Source organism: Lucilia sericata, unplaced genomic scaffold (assembly GCF_015586225.1).
Source record: "Lucilia sericata isolate MDLA Ls3-8-SP2 unplaced genomic scaffold, ASM1558622v1 Contig003724F_arrow, whole genome shotgun sequence".
Classification (NCBI taxonomy): Eukaryota; Metazoa; Arthropoda; class Insecta; order Diptera; family Calliphoridae; genus Lucilia; species Lucilia sericata.
Genome location: NW_023997005.1, coordinates 2,955 through 28,283, shown reverse-complemented (window position 1 = coordinate 28,283; position 25,329 = coordinate 2,955). Strand labels below are relative to the sequence as shown.

Sequence of the window (25,329 nt, the reverse complement as noted above, 5' to 3'; positions counted from 1 at the left end):
AGACTATAGACTAGACTATAGACTAGATATAGACTAGACTATAGACTAGACTATAGACTAGACTATAGACTAGACTATAGACTAGACTATAGACTAGACTATAGACTAGACTATAGACTAGACTATAGACTAGACTATAGACTAGACTATGACTAGACTATAGACTAGACTATAGACTAGACTATAGACTAGACTATAGACTAGACTATAGACTAGACTATAGACTAGACTATAGACTAGACTATAGACTAGACTATAGACTAGACTATAGACAAGACTATAGACTAGTCTATAGACTAGTCTATAGACTAGACTATAGACTAGACTATAGACTAGACTATAGACTAGACTATTGACTAGACTATAGACTAGACTATAGACTAGACTATAGACTATAGTCTAGTCTATAGACTAGACTATAGACTAGACTATAGACTAGACTATAGACTAGACTATTGACTAGACTATAGACTAGACTATAGACTAGACTATAGACTATAGTCTAGTCTATAGACTAGACTATAGACTAGACTATAGACTAGACTATAGACTAGACTATAGACTAGACTATAGACTAGACTATAGACTAGACTATAGACTAGACTATAGACTAGACTATAGACTAGACTATAGACTAGACTATAGACTAGACTATAGACTAGACTATAGACTAGACTATAGAGACTATAGACTAGACTATAGACTAAACTATAGACTAGACTATAGACTAGACTATAGACTAGACTATAGACTAGTCTATAGACTAACCTACAGACTAGACTACAGACTAGACTATAGAGTAGACTATAGACTAGACTATAGACTAGACTATAGACTAGACTATAGACTAGACTATAGACTAGACTATAGACTAGACTATAGACTAGACTATAGACTAGACTATAGACTAGACTATAGACTAGACTATAGACTAGACTATAGACTAGACTATAGACTAGACTATAGACTAGACTATAGACTAGACTATAGACTAGACTATAGACTAGACTATAGACTAGCCTATAGACTAGACTTATAGACTAGACTATAGATTAGACTATAGACTAGACTATAGATTAGACTATAGACTAGACTATAGACTACACTATAGACTAGACTAACAATGATGAAAACATAGTAAAATTTTAAAAGAAACCAGTTTTGCGATAGTTTAAAAAGAAAAGTAGTAGAATTGGTACTTTTTGGAAATATAGTACTTTTCTGTATTTTAACACGTTTTAAGCTAAAAACAATGGAAAACTTATAAACAATTTAAAAACATTTAATTTAGTGAGTTTTAAAAAGTAGAAAAGGTACTTTTGCGAAAAGGGAAGTTGGGGAAAAGTACTTTTGGAATATAGTACTTTTGGAAAATAGTACTTTTTTGGTATTTTAACATACTAACGACTTAGAAAACCTAGTTAAATGCTTATATTAGTGTCAAATTTAAAAAAAGTAGTAGAAAAAGTACTTTTTGGTTTTTTTTAACATATTTTCAGCTCAAAATGAGGAAAAACTTGTCAAAAACTTAAAATTCATAGTTTTCTTCAAATTACAACACAATAATTTCCTGGAAATTAAACTTTGCTAAACTAGACTAGACTATAGACTAGACTATAGACTAGACTATAGACTAGACTGTAGACTAGACTATAGACTAGACTATAGATTAGACTACAGACTAGACTAGACTATAGACTAGACTAGACTATAGACTAGACTATAGACTAGACTAGACTATAGACTAGACTAGACTATAGACTAGACTAGACTAGACTATAGACTAGACTATAGACTAGACTATAGACTAGACTATAGACTAGACTATAGACTAGACTATAGACTAGACTATAGACTAGACTATAGACTAGACTATAGACTAGACTATAGACTAGACTATAGACTAGACTTTAGACTAGACTATAGACTAGACTATAGACTAGACTATAGACTAGACTATAGACTAGACTATAGACTAGACTATAGACTAGACTATAGACTAGACTATAGACTAGACTATAGACTAGACTATAGACTAGACTATAGACTAGACTATAGACTAGACTAAAGACTAGACTATAGATTAGACTATAGACTAGACTATAGACTAGACTATAGACTAGACTATAGACTAGACTATAAACTAGACTATAGACTAGACTATAGACTAGACTATAGACTAGACTATAGACTAGACTATAGACTAGACTATAGACTAGACTATAGACTAGACTATAGACTAGACTATAGACTAGACTATAGACTAGACTATAGACTAGACTATAGACTAGACTATAGACTAGACTATAGACTAGACTATAGATTAGACTATAGACTAGACTATAGACTAGACTATAGACTAGACTATAGACTAGACTATAGACTAGACTATAGACTAGACTATAGACTAGACTATAGACTAGACTATAGACTAGACTATAGACTAGACTATAGACTAGACTATAGACTAGACTATAGACTAGACTATAGACTAGACTATAGACCAGACTATAGACTATAGTCTAGTCTATAGACTAGACTATAGACTAGACTATAGACTAGACTATAGACTAGACTATTGACTAGACTATAGACTAGACTATAGACTAGACTATAGACTATAGTCTAGTCTATAGACTAGACTATAGACTAGACTATAGACTAGACTATAGACTAGACTATAGACTAGACTATAGACTAGACTATAGACTAGTCTATAGACTAACCTACAGACTAGACTACAGACTAGACTATAGAGTAGACTATAGACTAGACTATAGACTAGACTATAGACTAGACTATAGACTAGACTATAGACTAGACTATAGACTAGACTATAGACTAGACTAATAGACTGATATAACTAACTATAGACTTATAGATTAGACTATAGACTAGACTATAGACTAGACTATAGACTAGACTATAGACTAGACTATAGACTAGACTATAGACTAGACTATAGACTAGACTATAGACTAGACTATAGACTAGACTATAGACTAGACTATAGACTAGACTATAGACTAGACTATAGACTAGACTATAGACTAGACTATAGACTAGACTATAGACTAGACTATAGACTAGACTATAGACTAGACTATAGACTAGACTATAGACTAGACTATATAGACTATAGACTAGACTATAGACTAGACTATAGACTAGACTATAGACTAGACTATAGACTAGACTATAGACTAGACTATAGACTAGACTAGACTAGACTAGACTAGACTAGACTATAGACTAGACTATAGACTAGACTATAGACTAGACTATAGACTACTATAGACTAGACTATAGACTAGACTATAGACTAGACTCTAGACTAGACTATAGACTAGACTATAGACTAGACTATAGACTAGACTATAGACTAGACTATAGACTAGACTATAGACTAGACTATAGACTAGACTATAGACTAGTCTAGTCTATAGACTAGACTATAGACTAGACTATAGACTAGACTATAGACTAGACTATTGACTAGACTATACTAGACTATAGACTAGACTATAGACTATAGTCTAGTCTATAGACTAGACTATAGACTAGACTATAGACTAGACTATAGACTAGACTATAGACTAGACTATAGACTAGACTATAGACTAGACTATAGACTATAGACTAGACTATAGACTAGACTATAGACTAGACTATAGACTAGACTATAGACTAGACTATAGACTAGACTATAGACTATAGACTATATAGACATAGACTATAGACTAGACTATAGACTAGACTATAGACTAACTATAGACTAGACTATAGACTAGACTATAGACTAGACTATAGACTAGTCTATAGACGAACCGCAGGACTAACTACAACTACTATAGAGTATAGACAGAGACTAGACTATAGACTAGACTATAGACTAACTATAGACTATACTATATACTGACTATAACTAGACTCTGACTATACTAGATACTAGACAGACTCTAGACTACTATAGACTAGACTATGACTAGACTATATACTAGACTATAGACTAGACTATAGACTATATAAAAACTATAGACTAGAAGACTTTACTAGACTATAACTAGACGATAGACTAACTATAGAACTATAAACTATAGACTAGCCTATAGACATAGACTTATAGACATACTATATATATACTATAGACTAGACTATAGATTAGACTATAGACAAGAACTATAGACTACACTATAGACTAGACTAACAATGATGAAAACATAGTAAAATTTTAAAAGAAAACCAGTTTTGCGATAGTTTAAAAAGAAAAGTAGTAGAATTGGTACTTTTTGGAAATATAGTACTTTTCTGTATTTTAACACGTTTTAAGCTAAAAACAATGGAAAACTTATAAACAATTTAAAAACATTTAATTTAGTGAGTTTTAAAAAGTAGAAAAGGTACTTTTGCGAAAAGGGAAGTTGGGGAAAAGTACTTTTGGAATATAGTACTTTTGGAAAATAGTACTTTTTTGGTATTTTAACATACTAACGACTTAGAAAACCTAGTTAAATGCTTATATTAGTGTCAAATTTAAAAAAGTAGTAGAAAAAGTACTTTTTGGTTTTTTTTAACATAAATGAGGAAAAACTTGTCAAAAACTTAAAATTCATAGTTTTCTTCAAATTACAACACAATAATTTCCTGGAAATTAAACTTTGCTAAACTAGACTAGACTATAGACTAGACTATAGACTAGACTATAGACTAGACTGTAGACTAGACTATAGACTAGACTATAGATTAGACTACAGACTAGACTAGACTATAGACTAGACTAGACTATAGACTAGACTATAGACTAGACTATAGACTAGACTAGACTATAGAGACTAGACTATAGACTAGACTATGACTAGACTATAGACTAGACTATAGACTAGACTATAGACTAGACTATAGACTAGACTATAGACTAGACTATAGACTAGACTATAGACTAGACTATAGACTAGACATAGACTAGACTATAGACTAGACTATAGACTAGACTATAGACTAGACTATAGACTAGACTATAGACTAGACTATAGACTAGACTATAGACTAGACTATAGACTAGACTATAGACTAGAACTATAGACTAGACTATAGACTAGACTATAGACTAGACTATAGACTAGACTATAGACTAGACTATAGACTAGACTATAGACTAGACTATAGACTAGACTATAGACTAGACTATACTAGACTATAGACTAGACTATAGACTAGACTATAGACTAGACTAGACTAGACTAGACTAGACTATAGACTAGACTATAGACTAGACTATAGACTAGACTATAGACTAGACTATAGACTAGACTATAGACTAGACTATAGACTAGACTATAGACTAGACTATAGACTAGACTATAGACTAGACTATAGACTAGACTATAGACTAGACTATAGACTAGACTATAGACTAGACTATAGACCTAGACTATAGACTAGACTATAGACTAGACTATAGACTAGACTATAGACTAGACTATAGACTAGACTATAGACTAGACTATAGACTAGGACTATAGACTAGACTATAGACTAGACTATAGACTAGACTATAGACTAGACTATAGACTAGACTATAGACTAGACTATAGACTAGACTAGACTAGACTATAGACTAGACTATAGACTAGACTATAGATAGACTAGTCAGAGATAGACTACAGATCAGACTGTAAACTTGACTATAGCCCAGACTAAGGCTAGATTCCAGATATTAGACTATATAAATTAAGAAACATGTTTTCCCATACCTTACAATTCCAGGTTAAGGTGTGAAAGATATGAGAAATTTTAGGGACATATTAAAATAATTTCGTCATTCCAACATTGAAAGCTTATTTTAGCATTAAAAGCTCTTTATATTAATTTTACCATAGGAAACAAGTATGTAACTCCAGCGTTACCATTGAAAATGTGCGAAAAGTCGCATTAAAAGTGAATTTTGAAAAATTAAAAATAAAGTTTATTTTGAAATCATTGATATTTTCTTTCAAAAATGGATTTTTTTTTTTTTTTTGTTAATAAAAAATATGAAAAAATTGCTTGTTTTAACGAAGTTAAACACGTTTAAATTGAAAAAAGCTTATTTGCGTTTAAAAAACGATTTTTAACTTATTTTTCTATTAAGTAATTTTTAAGTATAGTTTTAGTAACCCCCCCAAAAACCGCTACAGTCAGCAATACTTATGTATGTGCTCTCTGGGAGAAAGAAAAAAAAGCTTTTTCAAACTCACCTCATTTGTTTATCAACAAAAGAAAATCTTTTATGGAACAGCTGTTGATATAGAAATTTATAATTTTTTTTACTTTTAAAGCAATCTATAAGATACATAAATGAATTGAAAATTAATTTTAAGTTTAATTTATAAAAATCGCTATACCGATTAATAACACAAAAAGAGAATCGGAGAAATAAAATTTATAATAAAATAATTTCATCATTTTTTTAAAGAAAAACAAAAAACATAATCTAAAGAAAAAATGTCAATGTTTGGAGCAGAATTTGAACAGATATGGCCCAAAGCCGGTACACAATTAAAATTAAGCGAATTTGGACGTAAACTATTGAAACAATGTGAAACAATAAAGAAGCCGGAGAACAAAGAAGTGGATGTTAATGAATTTAAAAGAAAATCTTCAAATTTTCCTTTGGAGGTAAGTTTATTAAAAAAGTTAAGAGATTTTTTCTATGAATTAATGAAAATGTTTTAAATATTTAAAGTTTGGCACAAATACTTGTCGTGTTTTAAGCCAACCAAAGGAACGTTATCCATTTATACAAAAACAAATTGCCTCCGCCTATCCGGTCATACATGAAAGGGTTTTACAATTGTATTTGGATTTCTTGGAACATAAATGTCAATATGGTAAGTACCTGTTTAAGAATGGTTGTTAAATATTGTAATTAATAATATGTTTTTGTTGTTTTAACATAATTTCACAATATATGACAATAATTTTGTTGTTGTTTAAAATAAAACAAAGTGTAGAAAGAAAGTTGCCAGATGTAAAGAACAATATTTGTAGGAATCGAAAAAAATGAAATTTTTTTAAAATTTTTAAAACTTAGACTAGACTATAAAATACACTATATTATATACTAGATTATATACCAGACTATGGACCAGACTACTATAGACTAGACTATAGACTAGACTATAGACCAGACTAGACTATAGACCAGACTAGACTATAGACTAGACTAGACTATAGACTAGATTAGACTTTAGACTAGACTAGACTATAGACTGGACTAGACTAGACTAGACTAGACTAGACTATAGACTAGACTATAGACTAGACTATAGACTAGACTAGACTATAGACTAGACTAGACTATAGACTATAGACTATAGACTGTAGACTATAGACTATAGACTATAGACTATAGACTACAGACTATAGACTATAGACTATAGACTATAGACTATAGACTATAGACTATAGACTATAGACTATAGACTATAGACTATAGACTAGACTAGACTAGACTATAGACCAGACTAGACTATAGACTAGACTAGACTACACTAGACTAGACTAGACTAGACTAGACTAGACTATAGACTAGACTAGACTAGACTATAGACTAGACTAGACTAGACTAGACTAGACTAGACTAGACTAGACTAGACTAGACTAGACTAGACTAGACTAGACTAGACTAGACTAGACTAGACTAGACTAGACTAGACTAGACTAGACTAGACTAGACTAGACTAGACTAGACTAGACTAGACTAGACTAGACTAGACTAGACTATAGACTAGACTAGACTATAGACTAAACTATAGACTAGACTATAGACTAGACTAGACTATAGACTAGACTATAGACTAGCCTATAGACTAGACTATAGACTAGCCTATAGACTAGCCTATAGACTAGACTATAGACTAGACTATAGACTAGACTATAGACTAGCCTATAGACTAGACTATAGACTAGACTATAGACTAGACTATAGACTAGACTATAGACTAGACTATAGGCTAGACTATAGGCTAGACTATAGGCTAGACTATAGACTAGACTATATGCTAGACTATAGACTAGACTTTAGACTAAACTATAGACTAGACTATAGACTAGCCTATACACTAGACTATAGACTAGACTATAGACTAGCCTATACACTAGACTATAGACTAGCCTATAGACTAGACTATAGACTAGACTTTAGACTAAACTATAGACTAGACTATAGACTAGCCTATACACTAGACTATAGACTAGACTATAGACTAGCCTATACACTAGACTATAGACTAGCCTATAGACTAGACTATAGACTAGACTATAGACTAGACTATAGACTAGACTATAGACTAGACTATAGACTAGACTATAGACTAGACTATAGACTAGACTATAGACTAGACTATAGACTAGACTATAGACTAGACTATAGACTAGACTATAGACTAGACTATAGACTAGACTATAGACTAGACTATAGACTAGACTATAGACTAGACTATAGACTAGACTATAGACTAGACTATAGACTAGACTATAGACTAGACTATAGACTAGAATATAGACTAGACTATAGACTAGAATATAGACTAGACTATAGACTAGAATATAGACTAGACTATAGACTAGACTATAGACTAGACTATAGACTAGACTATAGACTAGACTATAGACTAGACTATAGACTAGACTATAGACTAGACTATAGACTAGACTATAGACTAGACTATAGACTAGACTATAGACTAGACTATAGACTAGACTATAGACTAGACTATAGACTAGACTATACTAGACTATAGACTAGACTATAGACTAGACTATAGACTAGACTATAGACTATAGACTAGACTATAGACTAGACTATAGACTAGACTATAGACTAGACTATAGACTAGACTATATACTAGACTATAGACTAGACTATAGACTAGACTATAGACTAGACTATAGACTAGACTATAGACTATAGACTAGACTATAGGCTAATCTATTGACTAGACTATAGACTAGTCTATTGACTAGACTATAGACTAGACTACAAAAGGAAAATTCTGAAATACAATTTTTAAAATACTATTAGAAAGTTCTGAAATACGATTGGAAATTGTGTAGACTCTAGTCCTGAATATAGAATAAAACATAGTCTGGGTTATATGCTGAAGTATAGTCTAGACTATAGAGTAGAATATAGCGTTCATGAAATTTATATGGGGATTTAATTCTTTTAAGAACGAGCGTCTTTAAACTCTAGAATTTGGTTTATTTTATCGGTTTATATAAAGAATTCATATTTGTATGTAATAAATAATGTTGAAAGACTTTACAAATCCGATTTCATTTAAAGCTTTTTAAACCACAAATAGTTTAAATATAACATTGAGATGACCACAAAACTGTTAATCGAATAAAAAGTACAGATTATTTTGGAAACTTATAACTGAATCACTGAAACTGAATTAGCTGCAATAAAGGGTTTTGATTTTCTTGCAAATTTGACTTACACTTTCTTCAGCTTATATTTCCCTCTTAATTGAAAATCCTTTTCCAGGCACTGCCCTAGAAAAAGAACTCTATGAAAAACTCTCACTGACCACTTTCATACAACGACTTCTAACACAGCGTTGTGCCAGTTTCTTTGGTCGTAATGATAAATTTTTACTGTTGTCACGTGAGCGAGGTTGCAGTGGTTTTATGGATGTGGGCAAAGCACATGAAAAACCACCTTTAATATTGAAAAATGTTTTAAGCTATGATGAAGTCAAGGTAAGCGATCACAAACCAGCTGTGAGATTATATTAATATGAAAAAATTTTCCCCTAAAGTTATCGGCTTTGTTAAGCGTTTCTTCTCATACGGAGCTGATTAACAATGGTAATCGTCAGAATTGTGGAGTAATAGAGAAAAATAAATCTCTTATAGAGAGATCGGGAGTAGTAGTGGGTATTATAGGGGCCCGTTTAACAAGAAGAGATGTTATGGAATTTCAAGATATTATTATAGCGAAAACACAAAACACTCAAGAAAATGGTTATGGTTTCGGCATAGATGAGGATACTACCAATTCTAAACATAAAGATTATCGTCGTATATGGAAACATTTTTATGAGGAGCCAGACTTTCTGTACAATCAAGTGATTAAGGATGGCAAACGTTTTGGTGCCTCGAAAAATAAAGATGATATTTTTGATAATTTAATAATGAAAAAACGTTATACTATATCCTTTGATACTCTACTGCTCGAGGCTGAGGCTAGGGCTAAGGCTGAAGAAAAACAAGCTTATGTTCATGTAGTGGGTATAGGTTTGGGTGTTTGGAAGGCAGCTGAACAACAAGAACAAATTTTTCTGCAGACCTTTACGCAAAGAGTAAAATATCTATTGCCTCAGTTACAACACATTGGAGTCTTACATTTCTCTTGGTTTTCTTTAAGCGAATGTGGTGAATTGAAAAATGGTTATGTTTTCAAATCGGAAACACATCCTCAGGGTGGTATTAAATGTTTTCTATCGAAAAGAAATCCTGCTGATAAATTAAAAACCCCAGAAAATGATAATATGCTTTTGATTATTTCTTATGCCTGGGATGGTAATGCCTTACCGGGTAATGAGTTTTGGATGGTAAATTTTAAATGATGTCTGCATATAAGTAAACTCTTTATTAAATTAATCTTTATGTTTTCTCTTTAGAAAATGTTAAAATCTACTGGTGATTCTTCTACTGCCTGCAGTACTCTGATAACTGAACTACATAATCCTCATATTAATGATGAATATGTCAATGGTGATAATTTACATGTGGCCACTGAAAAATATGGCATTATACATATAGCTGATTATGCCCAGAAAATGGTCGAATAATAATTTTTGTAGCAAATCTGTAAATATTAAATGTTTTATGTTGCAACATTCTGTTTGTGTTATTTATTGTAAATAATTTATTCTAAACATTGTGCAATATTTTTTTTAATCTAAATAAATAAGTTATTTTTTTCTTTAAACAAAAGCCTTTTAAAAAATTTCCCCTTGAAACACAGTATTCTTTCGTTCCCAAAATTCACGTTACAAACTAAAACTATATCTGGCAACTCATTTTACACAAAAAACTTTTAACCTAAAGCTTTTACACCGGCTGACTCAAATATTTGAGCTTTTCAAAACCACCCAGTTCAATACAACAAGCAACAGTGATGTGGCCAACACTCCCCTCCCACATTTACCATACTCTGGAGTATAGACTATAGTCGGGACTATAGAATATAATCAGGACTATAGTATATAATCGGGACTATAAACTATAGTCGGGGTATAGCATATAGAATATAGTCGGGACTACAGAATATAGTCGGGACTATAGACTATTGTCGGGACTATAGACTATTGTCGGGACTATAGACTATTGTCGGGACTATAGACTATTGTCGGGACTATAGACTATTGTCGGGACTATAGACTATAGTCGGGACTATAGACTATAGTCGGGACTATAGACTATAGTCGGGACTATAGACTATAGTCGGGACTATAGACTATAATCGGGACTATAGACTATAGTCGGGACTATAGACTATAGTCGGGACTATAGACTATAGTCGGGACTATAGACTATAGTCGGGACTATAGACTATAGTCGGGACTATAGACTATAGTCGGGACTATAGACTATAGTCGGGACTATAGACTATAGTCGGGACTATAGACTATAGTCGGGACTATAGTCTATAGTCGGGACTATAAACTATAGTCGGGACTATAGACTATAGTCGGGACTATAGACTAAAGTCGGGACTATAGACTATAGTCGGGACTATAGACTAAAGTCGGGACTATAGACTATAGTCGGGACTATAAACTATAGTCGGGACTATAAACTATAGTCGGGACTATAAACTATAGTCGGGACTATAGTCGAGACTATAGACTATAGTCGGGATTATAGACTATAGTCGGACTATAGCCGGGACTATAGACTATAGTCGGGACTATATACAATAGTCGGGACTATAGACGGGACTACTGACTATAGTCGGGACTATAGAATATAGTCGGGACTATAGAATATAGTCGGGACTATAGTCTAGAATATAGAATATAATCGGGACTATAGACTATAGTCGGGACTATATACTATAGTCGGGACTATATACTATAGTCGGAACTATGGACCAAAGTCGGGACTATATACTATAGTCGCAACTATAGATCATAGCATAGAGACTATATACTATAGTCGGGACTATAGACTATAGTCGGGATTATAGAATATAGTCGTGATTATAGATTATAGTCGGGACTTAGACTAAAGTCTAAACTAAAGACTATAGTCTGGACTGTATACTATAGTGTATAGACTATAATCTGGACTATAGACTATAATTTGGACTGCAGACTATAATCTGAACTATAGACTTTAATCTGAACTTTAGACTATAATCTGGACTATATTCTGGATTATAGACTATAGTCGGGACTATATACTATAATCGGAACTATGGACCAAAGTCGGGACTATATACTATAGTCGGAACTATAGATCATAGCATAGAGACTATATACTATAGTCGGGACTATAGACTATAGTCGGGATTATAGAATATAGTCGTGATTATAGATTATAGTCGGGACTAAGACTAAAGTCTAAACTAAAGACTATAGTCTGGACTGTATACTATAGTGTATAGACTATAATCTGGACTATAGACTATAATTTGGACTACAGACTATAATCTGGACTATATTCTGGATTATAGACTGTAGTATGGACTATATACTATGGTCGGAACTATGGACCATAGTCGGGACTATATACTATAGTCGGAACTATAGACCATAGTATAGAGACTATATACTATAGTCGGGACTATAGACTATAGTCGGGATTATAGAATATAGTCGTGATTATAGATTATAGTCGGGACTAAGACTAAAGTCTAAACTAAAGACTATAGTCTGGACTGTATACTACAGTGTATAGACTATAATCTAGACTATAGACTACAATTTGGACTACAGACTATAATCTGGACTATAGACTTTAATCTGAACTTTAGACTATAATCTGGACTATATTCTGGATTATAGATTGTAGTGTGGACTATAGACTCTAGTTTGCGCTATAAACTAAACTATAAACTGTATTCTTATTCTATCTAGGTTTCTTATATATTATTATTATTATTAAAATAGTTCTTTATCCAAAAATTAGTCACATATCTTCTTTAATTTAGGACATCCTCTAGAAAAACAACTCTATCCTCAACTATCTCTAACCGATTTTGTACAACGTTTGCTAAACAAACGTTGTGTGACGTTTATGGGCTCCGGTGACTTTTATCTGTTAATGTCAGGCCAAAAAGGTACAGCCATAAATAATTATATTAAAGTGGGAACACCTCAAGAAAAGGAGCCCTTAATTTTTAAAGATGTCCTCTCGTACGATGAAGCCAAGGTATTTCTTATCGTTTGTGGTATTCTATAATCTTATTAAATTCCTTAAAAAAAAGCTTTCAGCCTTTTTATCGGTTACCTCTCTAACGGAGCTAATCAACGATGGTAATCGTAATAATAATGGTGTTATAGAAACAAATGTTAAGTCCATCGAAAGGGAAGGTATTGTAGTGGGTATTATAGGAGCTAGATTTGAAAAGCCTATGGTTATGGAATATCAAGATATTTTAATAACTAAGGAACAAAATCAAGGGAAAAGAGGTTATGGTTTTAATGGTGAAAAGCAGAACGTAGCAGAAGTTGATGACGAAACGAAAAGTGCAATTGAATACCGAAAATTATGGCAGAAATTTTACGAAAGTCCCGATTTCTTATACTCCCAAGTACCTGACAATAATCCAAGATTTACTACTTTAGCAGCGGGCAAATTCGACAATGTTTTAATGAAGAAACGTTATGCCGTAACCTTTGACACCCTGCTGCTAGAGAGCCAGGCGAGAGCAGAAAAATTTAAGAAACAAGCCTATATACATATAGTAGGCATAGGTTTGGGTGTTTGGAAAATATCTGGAGATCAAACTAAAATATTTTTGGAATGTTTTAGCCAACGTGTTAAATATTTACTGCCAAAGCTGAATAATATTGGTGCCCTACATTTCTCCTGGTTCCATATGACAGAATGGCGGGATTTGAAACATAATGGTTTTATCGAATCCAAAACACATCCCCTAGGAGGCATTCAAACTTTTTTGTCCAATCGTAATCCCAATGACAAATTACCTCAGGAATTTAAGGATATGTTATTGGTGGTGTCATATGCCTGGGATGGTAATGCTTTGCCGGGCAATGAATTTTGGGTGGTAAGTAAAGGAGTTAGATATATTGGAATATTTTATAATTTCTTAAATTTTTAAGGGTTCTTTAAGTGGATCCAATGATCCTTCTACTGCCTGCAGTACCTTAATATCAGAACTTCATAATCCTCACATTAATGAGGAGTATGTTAATGGTAAAAATTTACATATTGCATCGGGGGAATATGGTATCTTGCATATACAGGAGTTTACCAAGAAAGTTTTGGAAAGAGAGTAAAGTTTTCTAATGGAAATATTTAAATTTATTTGATAAATAAAGAAACTACTTAATGAAAAATCCAAACTGTTGTAGTGATTAATTTGGGAGTAAATAAAGTTCTATAATTAGGCTATAGATTATAGTCTGGACTATAGACTATAGTCTGGACTATAGACTATAGTCTGGACTATAGACTATAGTCTGGACTATAGGCTATAGTCTGGACTATAGGCTATATTCTGGCTATAGTATGGACTATAGACTCGACTATAGACTATTATCTGGATTATAAACTATAGTCCGGACTATAGACTATAGTTGGGACTATATACTATAGTCGAAACTATAGACTATAGTCGGGATTATATACTAAAGTCGGAACTATAGACTATAGTCGCGACTATATACTATATGCGAAACTATATACTATAGTAGGGACTATAGACTATAGTCGGGACTATAGACTATAGCCGGGAATATAGACTATAGTCGGGACTATATACAATAGTCGCGACAATAGACTATAGTCGGGACTGTAGAGTATATCTCGGTACTATAGATTATAGTCTCGACTATAAGCTATAGTTTGAACTATTGACTACAGTCTGGACTATAGACTATTGTATGGACCACAGACCATAATCTGGACTATAGTCTGTAGTCTGGACTATAGTCTGTAGTCTGGACTATAGACTAAAGTCTGGACTATAGACTATAGTCTGCACTATAGACTATAGTCTGCACTATAGACTATAGTCTGTAGTCTGGACTATAGTCTGGATTATAGTCTATAGTCAGGACTACAGACTATAGTCTGGGCTATAGACTACAGCCTGGACCATAGACTATAGTCTGGACTATTGACTATAGTCTGGACTATTGACTTCAGTCTGGACTATTGATTATAGTCTGGAATATAGACCATAGCCTGGAATATGGACCATAGTCTGGACTACAGACTATAGTCTGAACTATAGACTATAGTCTGGACAATATACTATAGTCTGGACTATAGTCTATAGTCTGGACTATAGTCTATAGTTCAGACTATAGTCTATAGTTCAGACTATAGTCTATAGTTCAGACTATAGACTATAGTCTCGACTATACACTATAGTCTGAACTATAGACTATATTCTGGACTATACGCCATAGTCTGGACACTATAGAGTACAATATATACTATGCATTTGGACTAATATAAATTCCATGTTTTTTGGGGGAAAATTTAATCCCATATTTTTCTTAAAAAAATAAACTGGCAACACCTATAAAACAGATGCCGGCTGATAAGAAAGTTTAATGAAAGTATTTGTATGAGTTGCATTAACTGTATTTGTGAAATAAGGCATGTATACATATAAATATATAGTATAGATTTTTTGGAACCAAAAACAACAATGGAATAAATGAAGTATGTATGTGAAACTTATTCAAGAAACAGATACCAAAAACAAACGTTCTTACGCAGTTACAGAGAACAACATAAACAATAAAGAGTTAATAATCAAAATAAAAACCAATTTTTTTATTAGATACCGAAATTATTATCGATCAGTATTTTGAATTTATTATTATCGGAAAAAAAATGTCTATATTTGGCAGAGAATTTGAAAAAGATTGGCCTTTATATGATTTCACTAAAAATCTAACAAATTTTGGTTATGAACTTTTACAAAAATGTTTGAGCGTAGAAAAACCAAAAAATAAAAAAATTGAAATTTTGGAATTTCTACAAAAATCGGAGGAATTTCCTGTAGAGGTAAGTTAAACCTTAAAAAATTTTTCATAAATCGAGAATTTTTTAAGAATTTTTGTTAACAGTTCCCGTAAATACATGTCGTGTAAAATCGCAAAAAATCGAACGTCTTCCCTTTATACTTCGGCAAATTGAATCTGCCTATCCGGTAGTACATGAAAAGGTGGTGTATTTGATAATAGATTTTCTGGAGCACAAATTAAAGTATGGTAAGTTTTAAAAGACATGGCAACTTTAAAAGAGAAAAGCTTTTTTGTAGGTGAAAATTTAAATCACAAAAATCCCCTATTAACATTTACTATAGTGGGGACTACAGACTTTAGTGGGGACTATAGACTATAGTCGGGACTATAAACTATAGTCGGGACTATAGACTATAGTCGAGGCTATAGTTGGGACTATAGATTATAGTCGAGTCTAGAGACTATTGTCGGGACTATAGACTAGTGTCTGGACTATAGACTATCGCCTGGACTATAAACTATATTCGGTCTATATAGTCGGGGCTATAGACTATAGTCGGGACTATAGACTATAGTCGGGGACTATAGTCGGGACTATAGACTATAGTCGGGACTATAGTCGGGACTACAGACTAGTCAGGACGGGATTAAAGACTATAGTCGGGACTCCAGACTAGTCAGGACGGAACTAAAGACTATAGTCGGGACTATAGTCTATAGTTGGGACTATAAACTATAGTTGGGACTATAAACTATAGTCGGGACTATAGACTATAGTCGGGACTATAGACTATAGTCGGGACTATAGACTATAGTCGGGACTATAGACTATAGTCGGGACTATAGACTATAGTCGGGACTATAGACTATAGTCGGGACTATAGACTATAGTCGGGACTATAGACTATAGTCGGGACTATAGACTATAGTCGGGACTATAGACTATAGTCGGGACTATAGACTATAGTCAGGACTATAGACTATAGTCAGGACTATAGACTACAGTCGGGACTATAGACTATAGTCGGGACTATAGACTACAGTCGGGACTATAGACTATAGTCGGGACTATAGACTTTAGTCGGGACTATAGACTATAGTCGGGACTATAGACTATAGTCGGGACTATAGACTATAGTCGGGACTGTAGACTATAGTCGGGACTATAGACTATAGTCGGGACTATAGACTATAGTCGGGACTATAGACTATAGTCGGGACTATAGACTATAGTCGGGACTATAGACTATAGTCGGGACTATAGACTATAGTCGGGACTATAGACTATAGTCGGGACTATAGACTATAGTCGGGACTATAGACTATAGTCGGGACTATAGACTATAGTCGGGACTACAGACTAGTCAGGACAGGACTAAAGACTATAGTCAAGACTATAGTTGGGACTATAAACTATAGTTGGGACTATAGACTTTAGTTGGGACTATAGACTATAGTTGGGACTATAAACTATAGTTGGGACTATAGACTTTAGTTGGCACTATAGACTATAGTCGGGACTATGGACTATAGTCGGGACCATAGAATAAGTCGGAACTATAGAATAGGAACTTTAGACTATAATCCGGACTATGGCCTGTAGTTCCGAAAATATTCTATGGTACCGACTATATATTTTTTCTATTTTCATTTTTTGCTAGGATCCTCTAAAGAAAAACAACTTTATACCAATATGAGCATAGCCGATTTCATACAACGTTTACTAAGTAAAAGATGTGTCACATTTGTGGATGCCATAGATGAATATCTGCTGATTACCGGAGAAACGGGTCAAGGAGATGATTATTTAAAAATAGGCACAGAAGAGGAAGAAGAGCCTCTGGTCTTAAACAAGGTCTTAAGTTATGATGAAGTTAAGGTAATGCTAGAAATGAGAAGCTATAAGAAAGTTACAATTGATATTTGCCAGATTTCAGCTCTTTTATCCATTACCTCATATTCGGAATTCATTAATGAGGGCCAGCGTGAGAATGCGGGTAGACCTGAAACAGATCTAAGTAAAATCGAAAGAGAGGGTGTAGTAGTTGGACTGGTAGGGGCACGTTTTGCCCGTGAAGAACGCATGGAATATGAAGATATACAAATTACACAACTACAAAATACCGAAGAGAATGGTTATGGCTCAAGACCGGTTAAGAAATCATATAATCAGGAAAAAGCCCGTGACTACCGTAGAGTATGGAATAAATTCTACGAAGAACAAGATCACCTGTATGAAGAAGTCGCGATAGATAATAAACGTTTTGGTAAATGTTTCGAATATGAAGCCATTTTTGATAATCTGGTGATGAAAAAACGCTTTTCAATCGCTTTTGATTTACTACTGTTGGAGGCGAATGCTAGAGCTTTAAGAGCCGATAAACAAGCCTATATACATGTAGTGGGCATAGGTTTGGGGGTATGGTTGGCGGCACCTCAACAGGAAAAAATCTTTATGGAATGCTTTCAGCAACGTTTGAAATATCTATTGCCCCAGCTTAATAATGTAGGAGTGGTGCATTTGTCCTGGTTTCGTTTAAAACGAATGGCAAGATTTAAAAAATGGAGGATTTTTAAAGTCCAAAACACATCCCCTGGGAGGTGTAACGACTTTGATATCATCTAGGAATCCTAATGAAAAGTTGGTAAGTGAGAAAATAGAAATACTTTTTGGACTATAGACTATAGTCGGGACTAAAGACTATGGTTGGGACTACAGTATATAGTCGGGACTATAGACTATAGTCGGGACTATAGACTTTCGTAGGGTCTATAGACTATAGTCGGGGACTATAGACTATAGTCGGGACTATAGACTATAGTCTGGACTATTGACTATAGTGGGGACTATAGACTTAGTGGGGACTATAGACTATAGTGGGGACTATATACTGCAGTCGGGACTGTAGACTATAGTCTGAACTATAGACTATGGTCGGAACTATAGACTATAGACGGGACTATAGACTATAGTCGGGACTATGGACTATAGTCGGGGCTATAGACTATAGTCGGGGCTATAGACTATAGTCAGGGCTATAGGACTATAGTCGGGGCTATAGACTATAGTAGGGACTATAGACTATAGTCGGGGACTATAGAGTATAGTCGGGACTATAGACAGTAGTGGGGGACTATTGACTATAGTTGGAACTATAGACTATAGTCGCTATAGTGGGTACTATAGACTATAATCGGTACTATAGGACTATAGTCGGTACTATACACTATAGTCGTGACATTAGAATATAGTCGGGACTATAGACTATAGTCGGGACTATAGACAATAGTCGGGACTATAGACTATAGTCGGGACTATAGACTATAGTCGGGACTATAGACTATAGTCGGGACTATAGACTATAGTCGGGACTATAAACAAACTGTAGTCGTAAGATGTAAAGAATTTTTGAATAATGATTTTCTCTTTTTTTAAAGACTGGACCCTATGAAAATATGTTGCCGGTGGTTTCATTCGCTTGGGATGGTAATGCCTTACCGGGTAATGAGTTCTGGATTGTAAGTAATATACTGCCATTATTATTAAATAAAACTTAAGATTCTCTTCATATGTTCTATCTAGGGTTCAATAACCTCTTCAAGTGACCCCTCTGCTGCTTGCAGTACCTTAATAACGGAACTTTATAATCCTCATATTAATACAGCATATGTTAATGGCAATAATCTTTATATAGCTTCCCCCAAATATGGTTTAATACATATTAAAGATTATGCTGAAAAAGTATTAAATTAAGAAATTTCATTGAAATTTATAAGAAAATCTAATGAACTTTACAATAACTGTACTTTTATTAAATCTTAACTGTTGCTTTTTGTGTAAACTTATAAATGTTTTTAAAATAAATAAAGTTTATTTTAGCCAAAGTTTTTATAATGGAGAACCAAGTCTAGATAAATTTTCTAAAGGCGGACAGTAACTCCAAACTTATGTTATAACTCCGATTGCAAGGAGATTTACAGCATCAGTATCCAACTATGAAAACAACTAGAGAGAGCAGTAGGTACAAAGCTTTACCTTAAAAGTACTTTATAAGTACTATCTTAAATTCTGCCAACTAATTAGTACCCAGATGTTTAGTAGAATAATTTCATTATATACTAAAAATTACATCATAAATCCAGTTTATTTTTTATTGTCAATCAACAATCTTGTTTTAAATTTTTTTTCGTATTAACTGCAAAAACTTTGTAGAATTTCACAATATCAAATTTCCCTTAAAAAGCTTTTGAGTAATTCATTTGAAAACAAACAAGTACGTGTTCAAAGCTGCAACACAAAAACAACTTGTAACTTGCATCCAACACATCAGTCTTTCGCAAAACATTGAGCTCAAGTATGCCACTTTTTGGCAGGATTTTCATAACGATTGGCCAACGTATGATTTTGATAAACATTTAACACCATTTGGCCAAGACCTCATACAAAAATGTTTGGATATTGAAAAACCTAAGGAACAACTAGTGGATATACAAGAATTTATGCAAAAATCTAATGAATTTCCCATAAAAGTGAGATAATTGAAATATAAAGTATAATTTTTTACTGGCAATTTTTGTTTTTTTAGTTCCCATCGATAGTTGTCGTATAAAATCACAACCGGTGGAATGTCATGTTGATATACAGCGACAAATTGCTTCGGCATATCCACTGATGCATGGAGAAAAGTATTGTATTTGATAGTAGATTTCTTGGAACACAAATTGAAGTATGGTAAGTTTACAAATGCTGACAAAATTCAGACTATAGACTAGTCTACAGTGCTGACTACAGACTAGGTTATACAGCAGATAACAAACATCCTGAGTATATACGAGACAATAGTTCAAACAATACAACTAGACTGTGGTTTATGGGTTAGATATAGACTAGACTATAGACTAGACTATAGGACTAGACTTAGACTTAGACTATAGACTAGACTATATGCTACACAATAAACTAGACAATAGACTAGACTATAGACTAGACAATAGACTAGACTATAGACTAGACTATGACTAGACTATAGACTAGATATAGACTAGACTATAACTAGACTATAGACTAGACTATAGACTAGACTATAGACTGGACTATAGACTAAACTATAGACTATAGACTAAACTATGACTATAGACTATAGACTAGACTATAGACTAGACTATAGACTAGACTATAGACTAGACTATAGACTAGACTATAGACTAGACTATAGACTAGACTATAGACTAGACTATAGACTAGACTATAGACTAGACTATAGACTAGACTATAGACTAGACTATAGACTAGACTATAGACTAGGCTATAGACTAGACTATAGACTAGACTATAGACTAGACTATAGACTAGACTATAGACTAGACTATAGACTAGACTATAGACTAGACTATAGACTAGACTATAGACTAGACTATGGACTAGACTATGGACTAGACTATAGACTAGACTATAGACTAGACTATAGACTAGACTATAGACTAGACTATAGACTAGACTATAGACTAGACTATAGACTAGACTATAGACTAGACTATAGACTAGACTATAGACTAGACTATAGACTAGACTATAGACTAGACTATAGACTAGACTATAGACTAGACTATAGACTAGACTATAGACTAGACTATAGACTAGACTATAGACTAGACTATAGACTAGACTATAGACTAGACTATAGACTAGACTATAGACTAGACTATAGACTAGACTATAGACTAGACTATAGACTAGACTATAGACTAGACTATAGACTAGACTATAGAATAGACTATAGACTAGACTATAGACTAGACTATAGACTAGACTATAGACTAGACTATAGACTAGACTATAGACTAGACTATAGACTAGACTATAGACTAGACTATAGACTAGACTATAGACTAGACTATAGACTAGACTATAGACTAGACTATAGACTAGACTATAGACTAGACTATAGACTAGACTATAGACTAGACTATAGACTAGACTATAGACTAGACTATAGACTAGACTATAGACTAGACTATAGACTAGACTATAGACTAGACTATAGACTAGACTATAGACTAGACTATAGACTAGACTATAGACTAGACTATAGACTAGACTATAGACTAAACTATAGACTAGACTATAGACTAGACTATAGATTAGACTATAGATTAGACTATAGACTAGACTATAGACTAGACTATAGACTAGACTATAGACTAGACTATAGACTAGACTGTAGACTAGACTATAGACTAGACTGTAGACTAGACTGTAGACTAGACTATAGACTAGACTATAGACTAGACCATAGACTAGACTGTAGACTAGACTATAGACTAGACTATAGACTAGACTATAGACTAGACTATAGACTAGACTATAGACTAGACTATAGACTAGACTATAGACTAGACTATAGACTAGACCATAGACTAGACTATAGACTAGACTATAGACTAGACTATAGACTAGACTATAGACTAGACTATAGACTAGACCATAGACTAGATTATAGACTAGACTATAGACTAGACTATAGACTAGACTATAGACTAGGCTATAGACTATAGACTGGACAACAGAATATACTTTACTATAGACTATATATGACCAGACTATCGACCAGACTATAGATTAGACTATAGACTAGACCATAGTTCAAACTATAGATTTGGCTATAGACCAGAGAAGCTCAATATGGCCGTGTCATAGCACGCGTGATAGGGTAAGAAAATTCTGCTGACGCTAAGTTGATACACATACACTACAAGTTTAATTCTTCTTTTTTATAATGAGCAATATCAGTTGGTTTGCTCTCAACTTGAAAAACAAAATCAAATCAGTTGCTGATCAGCACTTGTCAAAGCAAGGTCTGTGTGCGACGTTTTTAAAATACACACAGAAATACAACAACAAAATTTTGAGAAAGCCGAATGAATGTAGGAGAACATGAGAGAACAATTGATAGTTTTTTATATATAGACGTTGCTATACGCTGGCTGTCAAAATCCATAATAAATATTTGACAGTTAGCATATACTTTATAGTTTGTAGTCATTTTATTAGTATACTTTTATTTTGAATTGAATTCTGTTCTCTGCTGCTTTAGCAACAACAAATAAACTATGGTAGTCTATGGTAGTATGTGTTTGAGCACCACTGCTATAGACTAAGCACTAGTCACGACTAGAGTTAAAAGACTAGACTATAGTTCAGACAACACTATATTCCAAATTACAGAAAAGACTATAGCACAGACTATAGAAAAAACTATAGTCCAGACTATGTATTAGACTATGGATTAGACTATAGTCCAGATAACAGAAAATATAATAGCACTGACTAAAATATAATTTTCCCTTTAGGATCCACTATAGAAAAACAACTTTATAAAGACATGACCATAACTGAATTTGTACAACGTTTACTTACGAAACGTTGCATCAGTTTTGTGGGATTTCATGACAGCTATATACTGATCACAGGAGAAACGGGCCATGGAGAAAAGTATCTTAAAATTGGTACCGAGGCAGAAGAGGAACCCTTAGTACTGGCAAATGTTTTAAGTTATGATGAAATTAAGGTAATTACTTAAAAAAAAAAACTACAATTTCTCTTGTGATAACGTTTTATTTAAAGATTTCAGCACTGTTGTCGGTTGCTTCACATAGCGATTTCATAAATGATGGTCGTCGTCATAATGGTGGTAAAATTGAAAAAGATTATGAAAAAATCGAAAGACAGGGTGTAGTCGTGGGTATTATAGGGGCACGTTTTGCCCGTCCCTTTAGAATGGAATATGAAGATATAATTATTTGCAAAGAACAAAATATTACAGAAATGGGTTATGGTTGTCATGGAACAACAACGGAGGGAGATTTAAAAGATCCCACCACTTTATGGCAATATTTATTTGCCCATAAAAAAAACTGAGCAATTGGAAAAATTGCAAGATTATAGAAAAGTCTGGCAAAAGTTCTATGAAGAATCAGATCATTTATATAAAAAAGTCTCTTTAGATAATAAACGCTTTGGGGAATGCTACAAGCCTGAGGCTATTTTCGATAATTTAATGATGAAAAAACGCTTTGCTTTACCTTTTGATTTGCTGCTATTGGAGGCCAATGCAAGAGCTTTAAAGGTCCAAAAATTAGCCTATATACATGTGGTGGGTATAGGTTTGGGTGTATGGCTGGCCGCACCACAACAGGAACAAATCTTTTTAGCTTGTTTCCAGCAGCGTTTGAAATATCTATTGCCACAACTGAACAATATAGGAGTGTTGCATTTTTCTTGGTTTAAATCGCAAGAATGGCAAGATTTAAAAAACGAGTCCATTATTAAATCGGCTACACATTCTCAAGGGGCATAAAGATATTAATCTCCAATAGAAATCCTAATGAAAAATTGGTAAGTGGAAGAAAAAGTTATAATTTTCTTTGTAATATTTTATATTTTTCCAAAGACTTCTCCCTATGAGGGTATGTTGCCCGTAGTGTCATTCGCTTGGGATGGTAACTCCTTACCGGGTAATGAATTTTGGATGGTAAGTAATGTGCTAAAATACTTATTAAAACTTTTTATGAATTTATATTTTCTATAGGGTTCTTTGGTTTCCTCTAATGATCCTTCGGCTGCTTGCAGTACTTTAATTACCGAACTATTTAATCCTCATATTAATACGAAATATGTCAATGGTAATAATCTATATCTGGCGTCTCCCAAATACGGTATTATACATATAAAAGATTATGTCGAAAAGATTTTAAGTTAAATTTTTTTAAAGAAATTTTATCAAAATTAATGTCAATAAATCTTAATCAGCGAAATTAGTTAAAGACAAACATTGTAGTTATTTTTCTTGTATGATTAATCGAATGGATTATACAAACATATATGTATATTCTGGGCTATAGTCCACTATGGATTATAATCTCGCCTATAATGTGGAATATTGTATAGCCGTCTGTAGCCTGGACTATAGTCTAGTCTATATTGTGGACTATAGTCTTATCTATAGTCTGGACTATAGTCTAGTCAATAATTTGGACTATAGTCTATTTTATAGTATGGACTGCAGTGTAGTCTACTCTATAGTCTGGACTATGGTCTATAGTACAG

General features: G+C 33.3%; 2 protein-coding genes and 1 pseudogene across 3 annotated transcripts; all 3 read left to right on the top strand.

Annotated features, from left to right (window-relative positions):
• The first annotated feature begins 6,309 nt into the window (after nucleotides 1-6,309).
• On the top strand, nucleotides 6,310-14,573 carry LOC119614946. 2 transcript variants are annotated; one of them, XM_037971033.1, is made up of 5 exons: nucleotides 6,310-6,657; nucleotides 6,725-6,869; nucleotides 13,208-13,428; nucleotides 13,484-14,287; nucleotides 14,343-14,573. In XM_037971033.1, exons 1-5 carry the CDS (start codon nucleotides 6,484-6,486, stop codon nucleotides 14,517-14,519), a joined length of 1,521 nt encoding a protein of 506 aa, XP_037826961.1. In that variant the 5' UTR covers nucleotides 6,310-6,483; the 3' UTR covers nucleotides 14,520-14,573. The 2 variants fall into 2 exon arrangements, with proteins under 2 accessions (XP_037826961.1, XP_037826962.1); XM_037971034.1 differs by lacking the exons at nucleotides 13,208-13,428; nucleotides 13,484-14,287; nucleotides 14,343-14,573 and adding exons at nucleotides 9,533-9,747; nucleotides 9,807-10,601; nucleotides 10,671-10,957 and having other exon boundaries at nucleotides 6,319-6,657.
• A 1,330-nt stretch (nucleotides 14,574-15,903) lies between these two features.
• LOC119614947 lies at nucleotides 15,904-20,067 on the top strand. The gene is given in 7 exon segments (XM_037971035.1): nucleotides 15,904-16,267; nucleotides 16,326-16,469; nucleotides 17,885-18,102; nucleotides 18,154-18,762; nucleotides 18,764-18,868; nucleotides 19,662-19,742; nucleotides 19,807-20,067. Coding segments are annotated over 7 exon segments (1,506 nt in total). The 5' UTR covers nucleotides 15,904-16,089; the 3' UTR covers nucleotides 19,978-20,067.
• Nucleotides 20,068-20,219: 152 nt separating this feature from the next.
• LOC119614945 lies at nucleotides 20,220-24,982 on the top strand (annotated as a pseudogene).
• The last annotated feature ends 347 nt before the right edge of the window (nucleotides 24,983-25,329 follow it).